Genomic DNA, 15,570 nt, shown 5'->3' with positions numbered 1-15,570 from the left:
TGAAAAACGAATGTATTAACTGGTAAGCATACTATTACCGATTACTTCAAATTTGGGGGAGTAGCTTTTATCATCTAGCCGATTTCCCCCTTCATATCCATTCAAAGTTGCCAGTGGTCAAGAGTGGGAAAGGAATGGAGGGGAGAAAGAGGATAAGGGTGAAAAACTGAGAAAGAGACAAACTATACTGTTTGCTGAGTCAGTGGCTTCATTATCATGGTAGACTTCTACTTAGGGGAGGAGCCAGCATGCTGTGTGTATATGTGTGTGCTTTTTTTTCCAGTTGTTGCAAAGGGATGGTAACAGCGATGGCTCTGAGTATAGCTGGCAGCTTACAAAAAAATCCTGCTAAGGAACTTCACGACCTGGATCAGATGAAGGTAATAGCTCTGTTTTCCCTTTTTGTTTTGTTTGTTTTGAACGGACTTTTTAGGTTCAACTGATTTACAACAGACTACACAAATTTAAAGGGTACAATCTGATCATTTTTAAAATGTGCACACACCTGTAAAGTGATTACTACAATAAAAAAGGAACACATGCAACACATTTCTTTATATATTCTTGTTACAAGTCTTTTATTAATTATGTGATTTACAAATATTTTCTCTGTCTGTGACTTGTCTTTTCTTCTCAACAATATCTTTCAAGAGAGGAAGGTCTTAATTTTAATGTTCAATTTATTTTTTTTCTTTTATCAATTTTTGGGTATTATATCTAAGAAAATTTTTGAACAATAACATCATGAAGATTTTCTCCTATAAATATTATAGCTTTAGGCTTTATATTCAGGTCTGTGACCCATTTTGAGTTAATTTTTTTCATGTATGGTGCCAGGTATGGGATGAAATTCATTTTCTGGCATTTGGATATCCAGTTGTTTAAGCACCATTTGATGAAAAGGCTATCTTTTATTGAGATGCCTTTGCCTCTTTGTTGAAAACCTCTTCACTCTATATGTATGGGTATTATTCTGGACATTCTGTTGTGTTCTGTTTGATCTATTGTCAACATTGTCACATTATCAAACTGTCTTGATACCTGTAGTTTTATAATAAGTTTTGAACTCAAGTAGTGTAAATCCTCCAAATGTGTTCTTTTTCAAGATTGATCAATTTCTCCAAAAAAGCCTGTTTAGATATTGATTATAATTACATATTATCTATTGGTTAATTCATGGAGAATTGACTTCTTAACCATATAGAATCTTTGGATTTTTGAACGTTATATATCTCTTAATTTATTTAAGTCATTTATTTCTTTCAACAAAGTTTTATAGTTTTCAGTGTACAGGTCTTACACATATTTTATCATATTTATCCCTAAGGATTTCATATTTTGCTACTGTTATAAATGACAGTCTTTTATAATTTTAATTTCTCATTATTCGTTGCTAGTATATATAATTATAATAGCTTTTAAAAATATGTTGATCTCATATCCTGTCACCTTGCTGAACTCACTTATTTCTCTAAGAGTTTTTTTTCAGATTCATTAAAATTTTTTATGTTCACAATCATGTCACCTGCAGATAGGGACAGTTTCACTTCTTCTTTTCCAATCTATATGCCTCATATTTCTTTTTTTCTTTTCCCTTATTTCACTAAGTAGACTCTCCAGTACCAGGTTGAATAGAAGTGGTAAGAGCAGATATCCTTGCCTTGTTCCATCTTAGGGAAAAGGCCTTTATTCTGTCATTTTTAAGTGTGATATTAGCTGTAGGTTTTTTACAGATGTCCTTTTTCAGATTGAGGAAGTTCCTTTCTATTCCCTGTTTGCTGGGAAAATTTTTAAGTCAAGAATGAATGTCAGATTTTATTAAATCATTTTTCTGCATCTACTGAAGTGGTCATTTGAATTTTCTTTTTTATTCTTTTAATACGGTGAATTACATCGATTTTTAATTGAGTGTTAAACCAACCTTGCATTCTTGTGATAAACCCCACTTGATCATTTTGCATTATCTCATGTATTGCTAAATTCAATTGGTTAAAATTGAATTGGTTTAAAAATTTTGTTTTGATATTCATGAGTGATATTGATTGTATAGTTTTGTTTCATTTTGTAATCTTTGGTTTTGATAGCAGAGTGATGCTGGCCTCTTAGGAATGAGTTGGGAGGTATTCTTCCCGGCAGACTAAACTGAACAGTCTCTTGGAGCTTGCGGCCCTCCCTCACTGTGCACCTAGAAGTGTGCTCACATCTCAGGCCTGCCGCCACCAGCCCCGGCTGCTACCCTTTCAAGGGCACATCAAACTAGTTTGTAGCTCTACGGTTCCCCCAGTGGTGGAGATCCCGGTTTTGGCAGGTCAGATCTGCCATTGACAGTAGTGGGAACTCACTGGCCTGTTCCATGATACACCTTCGTCCTCATTTACTTGAACGGGGTAGAGCTCTGTACAGTGAGACCATGTTTCCAGGTAAAGGCAGTTTTAGAATGAAGACTTCAGGATGCTTTCATGTGTACCTCCCCATTAAAGTTAAGGCTATAGCAGTATGGGGGGGGGGACATTATTGTGAGGGGCCCTTCCTGAAGGGACCTTGGGGATCTATATAAAACCATCCATGTTAGGAGATTTTGTGGGAGCTTGGTGAAACGGGCCATTCATTGCCTGCTCTGGCAGGGCCTGACCATCTCTTTGAGAACCCACACTTTCCACCAGGCTGCTGAGGTCTTCTGTTAAGCTCTTTTCTATGTACTAACCCTTTGCTAGTGACTGCAGGGAATTGTTATCAGAGGAGGCCAAGAATCCGCTCTCATACCAGCAGTAAGACTAACTGATCCCATGCTTGGGCCTTTTTTCCTACCAAATGTGCATGTCCCTCCCCCTTCAAAGCCTGAGACTGAGGCCTTTCGAGGGTACATCAAACTAATTTGTAGCTCTACAGCACCCCCGTGCCCTGGGAGTAAAGAAAAATGAATGTGTAGTTACCTTTACATTAGGGTTATCTTAATTTTAAATTCATCCCTATTCTTGACTGCTACTGTCTTCCCCTGATCTCCTGGACAGCCTCTGTGGTACATAAGACTTTATGACATCAGACTCTGGGACTCCTATGGCTTCATTTGTATCCCACAAGGTGAAGAGGAGAAGATGGTCTTCTAGGGAAGCTTTGTCTAATGTGGGTATACTGTGATGCTGTGTGGCTTGTGCCACATCCCAGTCACATTCTATCAGTTAAGAATAACATCTTGCCAACCTACTGGACTCATATTTGGATGATATTAGTGATAGTTTTCCACAATCTAATATTTCTTGGGCTCTCTTTCCAATAAATGAGAGTTGCATGATGCTGGACAGGATTCTGGAGTGGGAGTCCTCTTAACTAAGTATCTTTTAGAATTTGATGATGGACCAATTGTTCTTACTCCACTCTCCCATTGTATATGCCTAAATGACTTCTCAAGAAGTCTTAGGGATTATCTAGTTCTGCAAGACCGTTGCTAGGTACCCTGTTTATTTCCTAAATGATCTTGGTATATCTTGATTCAGTCTGACCTCACAGCTGAGCTACAGTTAAATGCTGGAGGTCATTTTCTAAGAGGATTCAGTTCTAGGGATCCTTGCTCTTGTGCCTATTTCTGAAAGACGTTGGTCTCAGTGCTTATCAGCTGCTCTACTTGGGAGAAAGAATTGCTTGTCATTAAGACTTCATTTGATGCTTGGAAGCACTGAGTCAAAGAGTCCTAGCACCCACTGAGAATATACTGGGACTATTGCAGCCTAGACCAACTGCTGACAGCCTAGAAACTTAGCCCCCAATAAGTTAGATGTCTTTTTTCAAGTGCTTTATGTTGACCATCTGTAATGTTCCGGTATCTAGAATTAGAGTTATTGATGCCCTGGAGTTTAGTCATAATCTGAGCATGTGGCAAATGACTTAGAAGGATCTCTGAGATAAGCTTCAGCAGGCCAAGACTGGTAAAAGACACACATTGACCAGCACCTGATAGTTCTGAGAACGTATGGGAGGAAAATATCTCCTCTCAATATCAAATACCCACCATGATGTAAATGAGAGGACTTCTAGCTTGGGGGCCTTCAAGCTGACTCCTGGCTGCAAGTGACTCCCTCCATGCCATTCTTTCCCACCTCTGCCCTGTGTGATTTATTAAGATCCTGCTGCCCACCTTGGGCTGCAGTAACCTCTTTTATGTCACCCAAGTACAATTGCCAGTTCCAGGATTTGGCCCTCCTAAACTATGACTTTGAAGAGGAGTGTTGGGGGCTTGCCTCTTGCAGTGTTCCAGTTAACTCAGGGAAGTTCCAGCTATCCCACCTTTTGGAAGAGACCTGGGGATGTTAGATTCTTAACTCCATTACCACCATAGTCTTACCACTGGTACCCTATAAAAGACTATCTCCTATAGTCAGTCTTCTCATCCTCCTGCTTTTGATCCACTACAATAGGCTTAACATTTAGGGCCATCTCTTGCTGCTTAAATTCTCCAAGGGTCCCAGAGGTGAATTTAAGTCCTGTTCACACCAGAAGGATTTATTAACATAGCCCCAGATCAGGCTTTATTAAAATTAAATAAGACTATTGATGGAAGAAGGTCCACAGGTATCGATTAGCAACTGAGCTATCCTGGTCTAGAGCTGATCAAAGGTGATGTTGAAGGTTTTTTTGTTTTGTTTTGTTTTTACGCCTACGACACCTGGTCTTCCTAGGTGGTCTCCCATCCAAGTACTAACCAGGCTTGACCCTGCTTAGCTTCCGAGATCAGACAAGATCGAGCGTGTTCAGGGTGGTATGGACGTAGACTGAAGGTTTTGAAAGAAGACTTGCTTAACTTTGAGGAAAACTTGCTTAACTCTATAGATTACCACAAAACGTTCATCAAAAGACTCCTACTGATTTTTCTTCTATCAGAAGTGTTATGATGATGGTATTTTCAATGTCTCAGAAGTTTATAAGAAAATGACTAGGATCTCTGTTAGAATGCAAATTCAACTAGAGAATAGTTTATTTCTCATGAATGATATATTAACTGAAGAAATAAAGTTTCAAAAATATTATTTTCAACATTAACTAGTGCTTTGTTCTAGTTACAATAAAGAAAGTTAAATAATGTATGCATCAAATTTTGTAGCCAGAAGGATCCTTAGGGGCAGTGGCATGATGGAGACTCACATTGGCTCACAAGAACTACCTGTGCATACCCCTTCCCAGCTCCACATTCAGTGCTTATCAACTGAATTGATGACTGTCATTGGAAATGCCATGGTGGGAGTATTTTTACCATGGAAATTAGCAAGTGCTACAGATTAGGGCTCCCCCTCACCAAGACGGTGATTACCAGTTTCCTACTACATAAGGGTCACCTAAAGTAAACCACGACTTCATTTGTTTTTGATAGATGAAGACTATTAAGAGTTTATCCAAGAAGCCACAACTAATTAGGTGAATTTAGACTAGAACTCAATTCTTTCACATTTCTTGTTTGATCCTCTTTCTGATATGCAATAAGACATCATCCTAACCCTCTGAATCCAGAGTTTAAACTTATCAGTGACATTGACTAAGCTCTGGTAAACTTACTCTTTAGACTTCAGTTTCCTTATGTATAACATAAGGGTTTGGATTTGATTTCTACAGTTTTCTGGCTCTGACGTTTCATAATAATTTCACGGTTAAAAATAAGTCTAGTAATGAGAAAAATGTAAGACATAATACTGCTTTTTATGGTTAACCGTGCTGACTTAAACTGGGTCGCTATTTTGCCTCATGGAACAGTGTTTTGGTGGTTGAAGTGACCTGATCTCCTTCTCCAGAGAAGATAGTTTCCTAATATATCTTTTAAACATTGAAGCCAGATCTTAGCTGTTAGGAGATCTTGGTAAAGTACATGTAGTTTCTATTGCTGAATTATACTTAGAGGAATTGTATTTAGCAGCTCCTCAGTAGGTATGAGTGAATACATGAGTTGATGTAATCTGATTTTTTTTCTGCTTAATAATGTCTTTTGTCTCTTTTTCAGAAAGAATGTTATGAGTGGATCACCACATGCTCTCACCTCCTTTCTGGAATGAAAGGCAGAAAAATAAAGTTATTGACAAACGAAGAAAAAGAATACCTATTTGAAGAAGAGGTATTTGTCATGTGTTAGCATTGCTCATTATTCAGGTTATTCTTGGGTTTTAATAGGTGAAGGTTCAGTGACTTTTCCCAATCAATGTTCTGAATATTGATTTATTGAACTATAAGCTTCTTAAAGGCAGGAACCGTTCTTATTAACCTTTGTATCCTTATCACTGGCACAGGGCTCACTTGTAGGATTAGTGCCCATTAAATATTTTTGAGTGAATCATTGCTAATATAGTACTAAAATATTTATATACACTAAGTTATAATTATGATATTGTTTTATCTCACAGGACAGTGTAAAGGAATTTATTGAGTCTGAAGTAGACACACTTTTTAAAGAAGACGAAGAAGAAAGTAAGGAGGTTGAGAAACTTGAGAAAGAACAAGAAGAAGAGAAAGTAGAAGTAAGAATATTTAGTATTATTTTCTCCTATCCCTTTATATTTTTAAAGAAGATGGATAGATAGATAGATAGATAGATAGATAGATAGATAGATAGATAGATGGATAGATGGATGGATATAGTTGAAAGTAGAAATAGATCATCTGGAGTAAACACTTCAAATTCAACAAAATGCCTTTTCTCATATAGTTAACTATATCTGAAGACAGACTCATGGTTTTCTGAGGAAGGGGTAGGGGTGTCCTTTTTCCTTTCTAAATCCAACCATTTCGCATTAGCCTCATTCACACCTATACTGTTAACATGTCATCAGTCTCTCACTGATGCTGTTCCTTTATAACTTCACTGCCAGATTTTTCAGACAGTAGTGTAAACACTGTGTTCCCATTTCTTCAGGTCCCATTCTGAGCTGCCTTCCCCCGCTCCTCTCAAGCCCGTGTTCACATCTCTCTTCTCCTTACTCTGTCTTCACCCCTGTTGAGGCATTAGTGGTAATAACAACCCTTCCCAGGACACTTGTAATAGTAACAAAAATGCAATGATACACCAATAACTGAGTGCCTACCATGAAGTATATGCTTTGCACATGTTATTTCTTATATACAACACAACTTCAAGGTAAATAATACAACCCTCATTTTAGAGATAAAAGTGAAGATCAGAAAGGTTGACTGTCTTACCCAAAATCATGTAACTATGAGTAGCACAACCAGCATTCAAACCCAGATAAGTCCAGCAGAAGAGCTCTTGCTGATTCCTAGACTGACTCTTGTCTTTGGCTTTCACACTCATCATGATCACCTCACACTCTCTCTACTGTCTTGACTTACTTCCCTGATGTTTCTTCTCTGCGAATAGTTTAAATGTTGGCATGACCCCACACTCTGACCTCGGCCCTCTACTCACGGGCCATGCAGGACAACAGAACAAGAATATTATACAACACTCGGGCCTCTTTTGACCAGCATTTTCTGTTTTATTTCTGGTACAGTGCTTGGCTTATAGAAGGCAAAAAAATTAATGGAAAACATTATTATTTGGCCACTAAATTCTGTCATACCTTTTGATTCTATAATGCATCGCCTCTTGTCCTCCTCCTGTGGCCTTAGATCAGGCCCCTTCCTCTCTATTTTACAAACTCCTATTTGGCCTTCCAACATCATTTTCTCTGTAGAAACCTCCCTGAGCATCTAGGCAGAATGGGGGACCCTTTTACAGGTACATGTGGCTCTTGGAACACACCTCTGTGCCAACAGTAGTCACACATACATAATTATTTTATTGCTTATCTCTCCTACTGTACTGTGAGTTTCTGAGGTCTAAAAATCCTCTCTGTTTTTCTCACAGCTATCTCCCTTGTCCCCACTTCCCCAAACATACTAATTTAACACACAGCATTTGTTGTAAGTCTTCAGAGATGCTTGTTAAATGATTACAGCAAATGGAAAATGAAAGCCTCAGACGTGGCTCCAGGCAGCTTGCCATGCCACTGTGTTACACACCAGCTCACTAACGGGTCCTCGGTATTTCTGTGCCATAGAAACCTTCAGCATCTCCAGAGAAGGAAAAACTCATTCGGTTCATTGGAGAAGATGAAAATGTTCATTCCAGACCTCTGTTTGGAACAGATATGTTATTTTCCTGGGTATGTATCTGAAACCCAACTAGGAAATTCCAAATTAGAGGAAAAAAGCTAAGAAATTTAAGATTATGTAGACATGATATGGATATAGCCTAACTTTTATCTCCAAGAGGACCAGGCCCTTCTAAGAAATACATTTTTCAGATTTTGTTTTCTCCTAGCATCATCCCTAGAAAACTCTCATTCCAACAACACAGCAAACACTTTTCATTCTCTTCTGTAAACCTCATTTTAAAATCAGCATCTCCTCCCTTTCCTTAATCGAAGCTACGATGACCACATACATACCTCCATCCACAAGAATTACTGGGAAATTGGAAACCTTTGGACGGTAGTTATGGAAATTGAGCAGGAAAATAGCTTTAAAATTCCTCCACAGAAAGTTCTAGGTCTGTGTTAGAGGTCTTTTTCTTTCTTCGTATTTTCACCGCCTTGATATTAATTTCCTACAGAACTTACAAGATCTTATTGGATTTTGCAATGTTATGTGCTTAGTGAAGTAAATTATTAATAAGATAAATATAGATAATTTCCTTGATCTTTAACTTTACTTATTAGGGAAATACGTGTATCCTTCTCTATATTTTTTTAAACTTCTTTCGTTATTTTTTTTGTTATATTGTTTTCCCTGCTTCTTCTTTACAACTCTAATCAAATTTATGTCCTGTGAGTAATTTGGAAGCTGGTATGCTATTTGGCTACAGGCATTCTCTATTCTTTTTTTGATGTTAAGAGTGTTCTTAATTGTCTACTATATAAATATGGATAGTTAAAAAAAAAAAAAAGTCCTGGAAGCCTTGGTCCAGAACATCCTGGAAAAGTAGAGTATTAACTGTTGGAGCTTCCAGTTTATTCACAGTGGATATTTCCTTTGTCAGAGAGAATCAGCTAATCAAGGTACATTGGCCTCAAAGTATGTTGAAGCTATGGCTATAATTGAACACACGCAGAAGAAATTAACGTAAGTATGAGGTACCACGATGTAAGAAGACGAAGATGCTGGCCGGGAGGTTTGGCTGAGAAATCCACACTTCTCGGTTGACCTTTGGTTCTCCCGCTTCCTTCATCCTCACTAGCAGGATGAGCATCTCCAAATCTTCTGCTAGAATCAGTGAACTACACTGCCTTAGTAGGAACACTGTCCTCACCCAAAGTGGAAATGGGAGAAGGCAGAGTGTGTGTGTATGTCGGGGGATGGGGTGTTAAGATCGATCCAATTCAATGGGTTTCTAGGAGATGAGCTAGAGAAATAAATGGAACAGGGAGAAATAACGGTGCGTAAGAAAGAATGTTTCATAACCCGAAAAACAGGAGGGGCAATACAGTTCAGATGGCTGAGAATGCCAAGAGAGAAGCATGGCCACATAGACGTGCAACATGTGCTGTAGTAATTAAGAAGCACATCTCGAACTGGTTTTCTTGATTGTAAAATACGGTTTTAAAGGTACTGGAAAAGAAGGGAATGAAAAAAAAAAGACTGTTTCTCGGCACTTATGCTCAGGATTAAAAAAAAAAAGAAGGGACACAATTGGATTTAGTTTGTTAGATCACACCGATGAAGAGAAGCCAAAATTAACTACTGAAAAGGGTTCCTTGGATATTGATGGAGAATTCCAAATACTCAAAAGTCAAATTTCACTAAGAAATGATAAATCTGTCATATTCTTAAATCACAGCATGACTGCGACTCTGACATTACCTCACAGGGTGGCTCCCCGGCCCCCCAGGGCTCAGCTGGTCATTGGTGTCGCTGCCTCCCCTGTTTGTACCCTTCATCGTCAGATACATTCATCCAATCCCACTGCCTGTTTTATACAGTGAGTTTTCTACATGAGACGTTCTTTTTCTAACTTTTTCATTTCATTGCGTTTCTCTGGACTTTGTTCACATCAGAGAAGTTGAAAACAGAGCCAGACAAGCAGAGGAGAAGTTCGATGATGTCAATGAGAAACTTCATTTTACCCTTATAAGAAATAAAGAACTGGAGGACATATTGAAGTCTAGAGAGGAGCCTGAAGGACAAGAAGAAAATGAAGGAGAAAAAAGAGGAGAAGGAGGAGAAGGTGGAGAAGGAGAAGAACATGAAGAAGAGGAAGAAGAAGAAGAAATCAGGCCAGCAGAAAGTTCCTCAAAATTTCTAAAGAAAGGTGAGGCTTGCTCTCTCATTTTGCTTTATTTAGGTTGTATTTATGAAAGAAAACTCAGTTGGGTGAGAAATACATTAGAATAGGGTCAATAAATTTAGGGTCGATCTACTAGTTTATATTTCCCATAGGATTGCACATACATTTAACCATATAACTATCTTATTTAGACAACTCACAAAAAAGAAAAGGAAATGACTAACAATTATAGACTAGTAAACTAACATGGGATACAATTTTTATTTATAAAATTGGCAAAGATTAAAATAATACATTGCTGGTCAGGAGGAGCAAAGTAGTTAGTTTTACAGAGACTTGTGCGTGGACAGACAGATAAAACCGTTTTGGAAAATAAGTCGAGAGTATGTATGGCTACGCCTTAAAAACAGGCATATACTTTGACCAAATAATTTCACTCTTGAGAATCTAGTCTAAGGAAATAATTCTAAATACAGAAAAAAATATAATGCACAAAGGTGTTTAGTATATCATTGTATATATGATAGGAGACAATAGAAACTCTCTAATCATGAAAGAAAGATTAAATAAATTATGATATATTAATATACCTGAATATTATATAACTATTAAAATGGTGTTTGCAAGGAGTTTATAATGACAGAGGAAATTCTTATGTTAACATATCAAATGCAAGAAATAGGATATGATTCAATTTTTTAAAGCTGGGAAAAAAGACCAGAAGTAAATATGCCCAAATATTGACAGGCATTGTTTCTCATTGATAGAATTTTCTGGGGAATTTTTGCCTTTATTTTCTGATACTTGTTGAAAATAATCTCCTTTATTCTACAGGAAAAGGCATTTGACTCTTCATTTTCTTATCTCTAATTAGTGCTATAACCCGCCCTCGAGCAGTTCCCAGTATCCCCACCATCGGAGGCTGTCTTTTTCTTTTTGCTTTCATCTTCGACCCGTGGTCTGTTCCCAGGACAACTCCTGGTGCAAAGGGTAGCACTGGGAAGATACCTCCTCTCTGATTTTCACTGTCACCGCTATCTCCACCTATGCCCCCGAGAAAAGCGGTCAGCCAGCCCCTCACCGTCTGGTGCATCGGCACTGTTTGGAGGAAGAGTCTGGGCCCATTTTCTCTCCTGTTAATTCTGAACTGATAAGATATTAATTATTCCTTGTGTGACAGTCCTTTAGCTTTAGGTTTGACTGTACGCAAAATAATTTTTATGAGTTAAAAACATTTCATGTTCTCATACTGTGATAAAATTTCATTCTGATAATTTGAAAACTATTCTTTTGCCTGATTACAGAAAAATAAATATATACACCATACAGAAGGCTTACATGTTAAACTGGAGAGGTTATTTACCTCAATATAGAATGAGTGACTTTAGTTTTGTCTGTTTCCATAAAGGTCTTGGGGATTAGGTTAAATCCAGAACGAAAAAGTTTTAATAATTATAGGTAGAAAATAACTATATACAGTTTAATCCTCAGCCTGCAAACAATAACCTACACAGACACACAGCCACCCTTCCGTGCCTTTCAGACACCCATCAGAGTCATTCCCAGGGGGCTCAAATATGGAGGGCGAGAAGCCTGCAGAGCTTTGGGGAATTGGCTCCTAAGTAAGGCAGTTCCCATGCCATGCAGGTGACCAGAACGTTTATTCAGAAAATCCACTTAACAGCAGGGGTGTGAACAAGTGACCAAACGTGGGATGGAGGTGGCAGCAGCCTGTCAGAAGATTCACAGTGAGAAGTGTGATGCCATAGAGCAGCCAGGGGGAGCAGGCTTGGTGGCGGAAGGCCTCCTGCCCCTGACCCAAGGGTGGGGCTTGTGTAGGGTCTGCGTGCAAGAGAATGGAGAGAGGGAGGGGGGTGGGGGCGGGGGAAGCAGGAATAGGTCTGGGAAGATTCTGGGCACTAGCTCTACTGGAACTTTTTTTCCACCAAACTCGGGGTAGGAGGACATGTTCTTCCTCTTCCTCGTCTCTCCTTGGCCACATAGTCCCTTTTTCGAGGATCCAGAACTCGGGCAGTTAACCGACTACACTAAAACTTGGGGGAAATGCATTCCGAATCCTAATAACCATTTCGGAGTCAAATTTTGGGCACAGAACCTCCTTGTAGCTTAGGAGTTTGTCAGGTAGAACAGAATTTTGAAAATGCCTCGGAAAGTAAAACACCTTTAGTAAATATGAGATAGTGTCACTACAGCACTCTAATTGTTTTTGTCTTTTCAGAGAGTCAGCACAAGGAGGGTGCTGTCAACACCAAATCCAAAATCCGGACTAAATCCAATAATAAAATGAAACCCAAGCAGCAGCCATAGTGCACGAGCATCCCCGTGGCTCCCCATCCCAGCTCTCTCCGTGCTGGTGAGCTGACAGTGCGGCTCGATCAGAGGGACCCCCTTTGCAAAAGTTCTTAGAAAAGCTGTGATGTACAAACCAAGAACATTTTCCTAACAGTCACAGTGATGGCATTGGCTTATTTCCCAAATTAAAAATAGCTGTGTAAAACTTTGCTAGCCTCTTCAATTGATTTTCTAATGGATTTGCAAAAAGTGTCTGTTTCTGTCAAGAAAATAATGCTTTTCAAAGACTTTGAACTCTGCAGAGAAGAATGGCAAATAAAAAAAAACATTTTTTTCAGTTTAAAGAGAGGATCCTGGTAATGCTCTTAGGTTTCTGCAGCATGTTCAGATTTCTTATGATTTCAGGCATTCTTATGATTTATCTGATCTTCACAAAAACCCTACAAAGGAGGTGAGGGAGATACCGTTATGCCCGTTTCTCGGAAGATCAAATGAAAGCCAAAATGGTTATAAAACTCCCCCAAGGTCACAGAGCTGGTCAACGTCAGAGCCTCCAGCTTGCTGGACCATGTCTAGATTGTTTGACAATAGCTGTGGGCCACCAGGTTATTGCTCAGATGGTTTTATACAGGGGTCAGTATTGCTGAAGATTCACCCCAAATTCTCATTGTTTGCTTTTATTGCTTTCTTTGCCCTGTTCACGACCTTGGATCTTTCTAGCTACTAGAGATGAACTAAAATTGCAAAAGTAAGTTGCAGATGACAAATACTGTTCTGGGCAGTCACTTAGCAGGAGTTCCTTCCTACCTCACTGCTTCTGAGTCACTTGCATTTGCTGTTATCTCTCCGGCTCTAAACAATTACGGTGAGATTTCTCACCTGCTTTTGCTCCACATACTTAGTGTTCCATTGGATCTGTCTCCTGAAATGTTAGGCCTTTGCCTATTCCTTAAGCCTCGGACACCCCACATCACCCCTGACTCCACAACCCCCAGCCTTGTTTAAGCCACACTCCAGGTAAGGCCTGCTCCTGGCCATCATCAAAGTGTGTGTGGGATGGGGAGTGCCTATGGTTTCTTCCACTAGTTAGTCTGCTCTTATGCCCAGTTCTGGTCAACATGTAAATTTCTCATTAGCTTGCCAGAGGGCTCATGCTTACATTAACCACCTGCTGGGGCATAGCCAGCCCTACCCTTTTGCTTTCCCAAGCAGATTCTTGGGTGATTCTAGCAAATTTGGGGTCTTTTGATGGGATTTCAGAATACTTTTTAATTCGTTTTTCAGAATAATTTTTTTTTTATTTCTCACTTCAGGGACCTTAGGAAGTTTGATGAGCAAGCCCCTCATCCACTAGGCCTGGCTCCACACCACACACCCAGACCTACGCCATGCATGTGGGCACCATGTCATTCTCTCCCAAGAGATCTGGTCCTATGCTATGGTCCTATTGACTTGACCATGGGCAGGTCACTTGTCAGGTACTTTCTGACACGTATTGACTAGGTTTTCTTCTCACTCTTGGCCTTTCCAGCTAGAGATGAATGGCTGGAATGAATGGAAATATTGCTGGGAATTCTGCTTGCAGGCCCCAAAGCTCTAAAGTACTGCTTGCCTACTTCTGGAATTCCTCATAAGTGTGCTACCTACCAGCAAGTATTTCCCTACAGGAAGCAGAGGAGCAAATGCACTGACACACAAGCCACAATTCTGGAGGGCATCAGAACCCTCATAGTCCCAATAGACTCTTCCGAAGAACATGGAAGCGGCCAGGGGCAATCTAATGAAGAGCATACTTAGCCATGCCGACATAGCCCTCCAGGGATATGGAACGTAGAGGCACTGGAAGAATGGCCTGCTGGACCTCCCAGGGGTAGGGAAGTCCCAACTGCAGAGCTCTAGCCCTATCATTTCAAGATCAGAGGCCATTTGAGATGCAGCACCTGGGTCTCAGGAGAAGACTTCCACGGCTGGGACCTTGCAGACGACACTCAGCTCACCTAGCTAGTCTCTGAAGAATTTGCCTTTGACTATTCACTACACCCTTTTACCTAGAACGGTTTCCTCACAACTTATCCCCATTATTTCCCTCCCATCAAGCCCTCCCACCCCACCAGCTGGTTGATACCTAAGACACGACGGACCATTCGAGCAGACCCAGAAGGTGCCCTCTGGCAAGCTAATGAGAAATTTACATGTTGACCAGAACTGGGCATGAGAGCAGACTAACTAGTGGAAGAAACCATAGGCACTCCCCAGGTATGTATGCTTTTGTTGAAAAGAACCATGCTACAAGGAATTATTAAATGTCATAAAAGCCATTCTTAGATTATAACCCTGGCATTCACTTCTCATTGTTCTGTTCCCAGTTCTGGTTATGCCTGAACCACATGACCCTACTTCCTTTTTCATGACTCATGCCAACATCTGCCAACCCGATATCAGGAACCATCCACATGGGGTGAAAAGTAACTAACAACCCTTGATGCCAACTTAACTCCAGCACTAGGACAATAAAAAATTCTCCCCACTTCAGGGCTGTTGTAATTGCCATTGACTCTTTAAATGGGCTGGACCCCGTGTGACCGTGCCTTGGCTGGTGCACGGAAGCAAACTGCAAACTCGAATAGAGCAGACATTTTAGGAAATGATCCAGGAGTTCCCCCAACTCTCATTCTATTCGTTGCTGCTTCCTAAGTGCTTGCTTTCCTCTCTGACACCATGCTCCTGGCTCTGGCAGATTTCATTAGCTGCCTTTGGCTCACTTGGATCTGGGTGCCTTTTGGATTCCACACTTTGTATTTTGGCACTTCTGCATGATTTAGAGCTTTGCCTGCTGCTTCGGCTTCAGAACCTCCCATCGCCTCCAGCAGAGACTACTCAGTCCATGGCCTTCAGCACTGCCACGGCCCCATTACCAAGTAAGGTCCTTGGGAGTAGGAACTAAGAAAACCTTCTCTTAACAAGATATGAAAACATTTTTTCAGAACTGGATGAAATAG

The 15,570-nt window shown here is 40.0% G+C and overlaps 1 protein-coding gene and 1 pseudogene across 2 annotated transcripts in view; one reads left to right on the top strand and one right to left on the bottom strand.

Moving 5' to 3' along the window:
* Window positions 1-15,274, top strand: part of AXDND1 (axonemal dynein light chain domain containing 1) — a 63,693-nt gene extending 48,419 nt beyond the window's left edge. Inside the window, exons 20-27 of one of the 2 annotated variants that reach the window (XM_023531250.1) lie at window positions 284-380; window positions 5,984-6,094; window positions 6,381-6,494; window positions 8,034-8,138; window positions 9,014-9,096; window positions 10,029-10,282; window positions 12,498-12,632; window positions 13,885-15,274. In XM_023531250.1, coding sequence (XP_023387018.1) covers window positions 284-380; window positions 5,984-6,094; window positions 6,381-6,494; window positions 8,034-8,138; window positions 9,014-9,096; window positions 10,029-10,282; window positions 12,498-12,586 — 853 coding nt within the window. In that variant the 3' untranslated portion in view covers window positions 12,587-12,632; window positions 13,885-15,274. Of the gene's footprint in view, window positions 1-283; window positions 381-5,983; window positions 6,095-6,380; window positions 6,495-8,033; window positions 8,139-9,013; window positions 9,097-10,028; window positions 10,283-12,497; window positions 12,863-13,884 lie in introns of those variants that run through there. The other variant, XM_011361277.2, reaches the window with a different exon arrangement.
* LOC111740553 lies at window positions 4,649-4,767 on the bottom strand (annotated as a pseudogene).
* Window positions 15,275-15,570: the final 296 nt, after the last annotated feature.

The sequence above is a fragment of the Pteropus vampyrus genome, unplaced genomic scaffold (assembly GCF_000151845.1).
Source record: "Pteropus vampyrus isolate Shadow unplaced genomic scaffold, Pvam_2.0 Scaffold65, whole genome shotgun sequence".
Taxonomy (NCBI): domain Eukaryota; kingdom Metazoa; phylum Chordata; class Mammalia; order Chiroptera; family Pteropodidae; genus Pteropus; species Pteropus vampyrus.
Note: the sequence above shows the minus strand (reverse complement) of the source record. Positions and strands in the feature narration are given on the sequence as shown.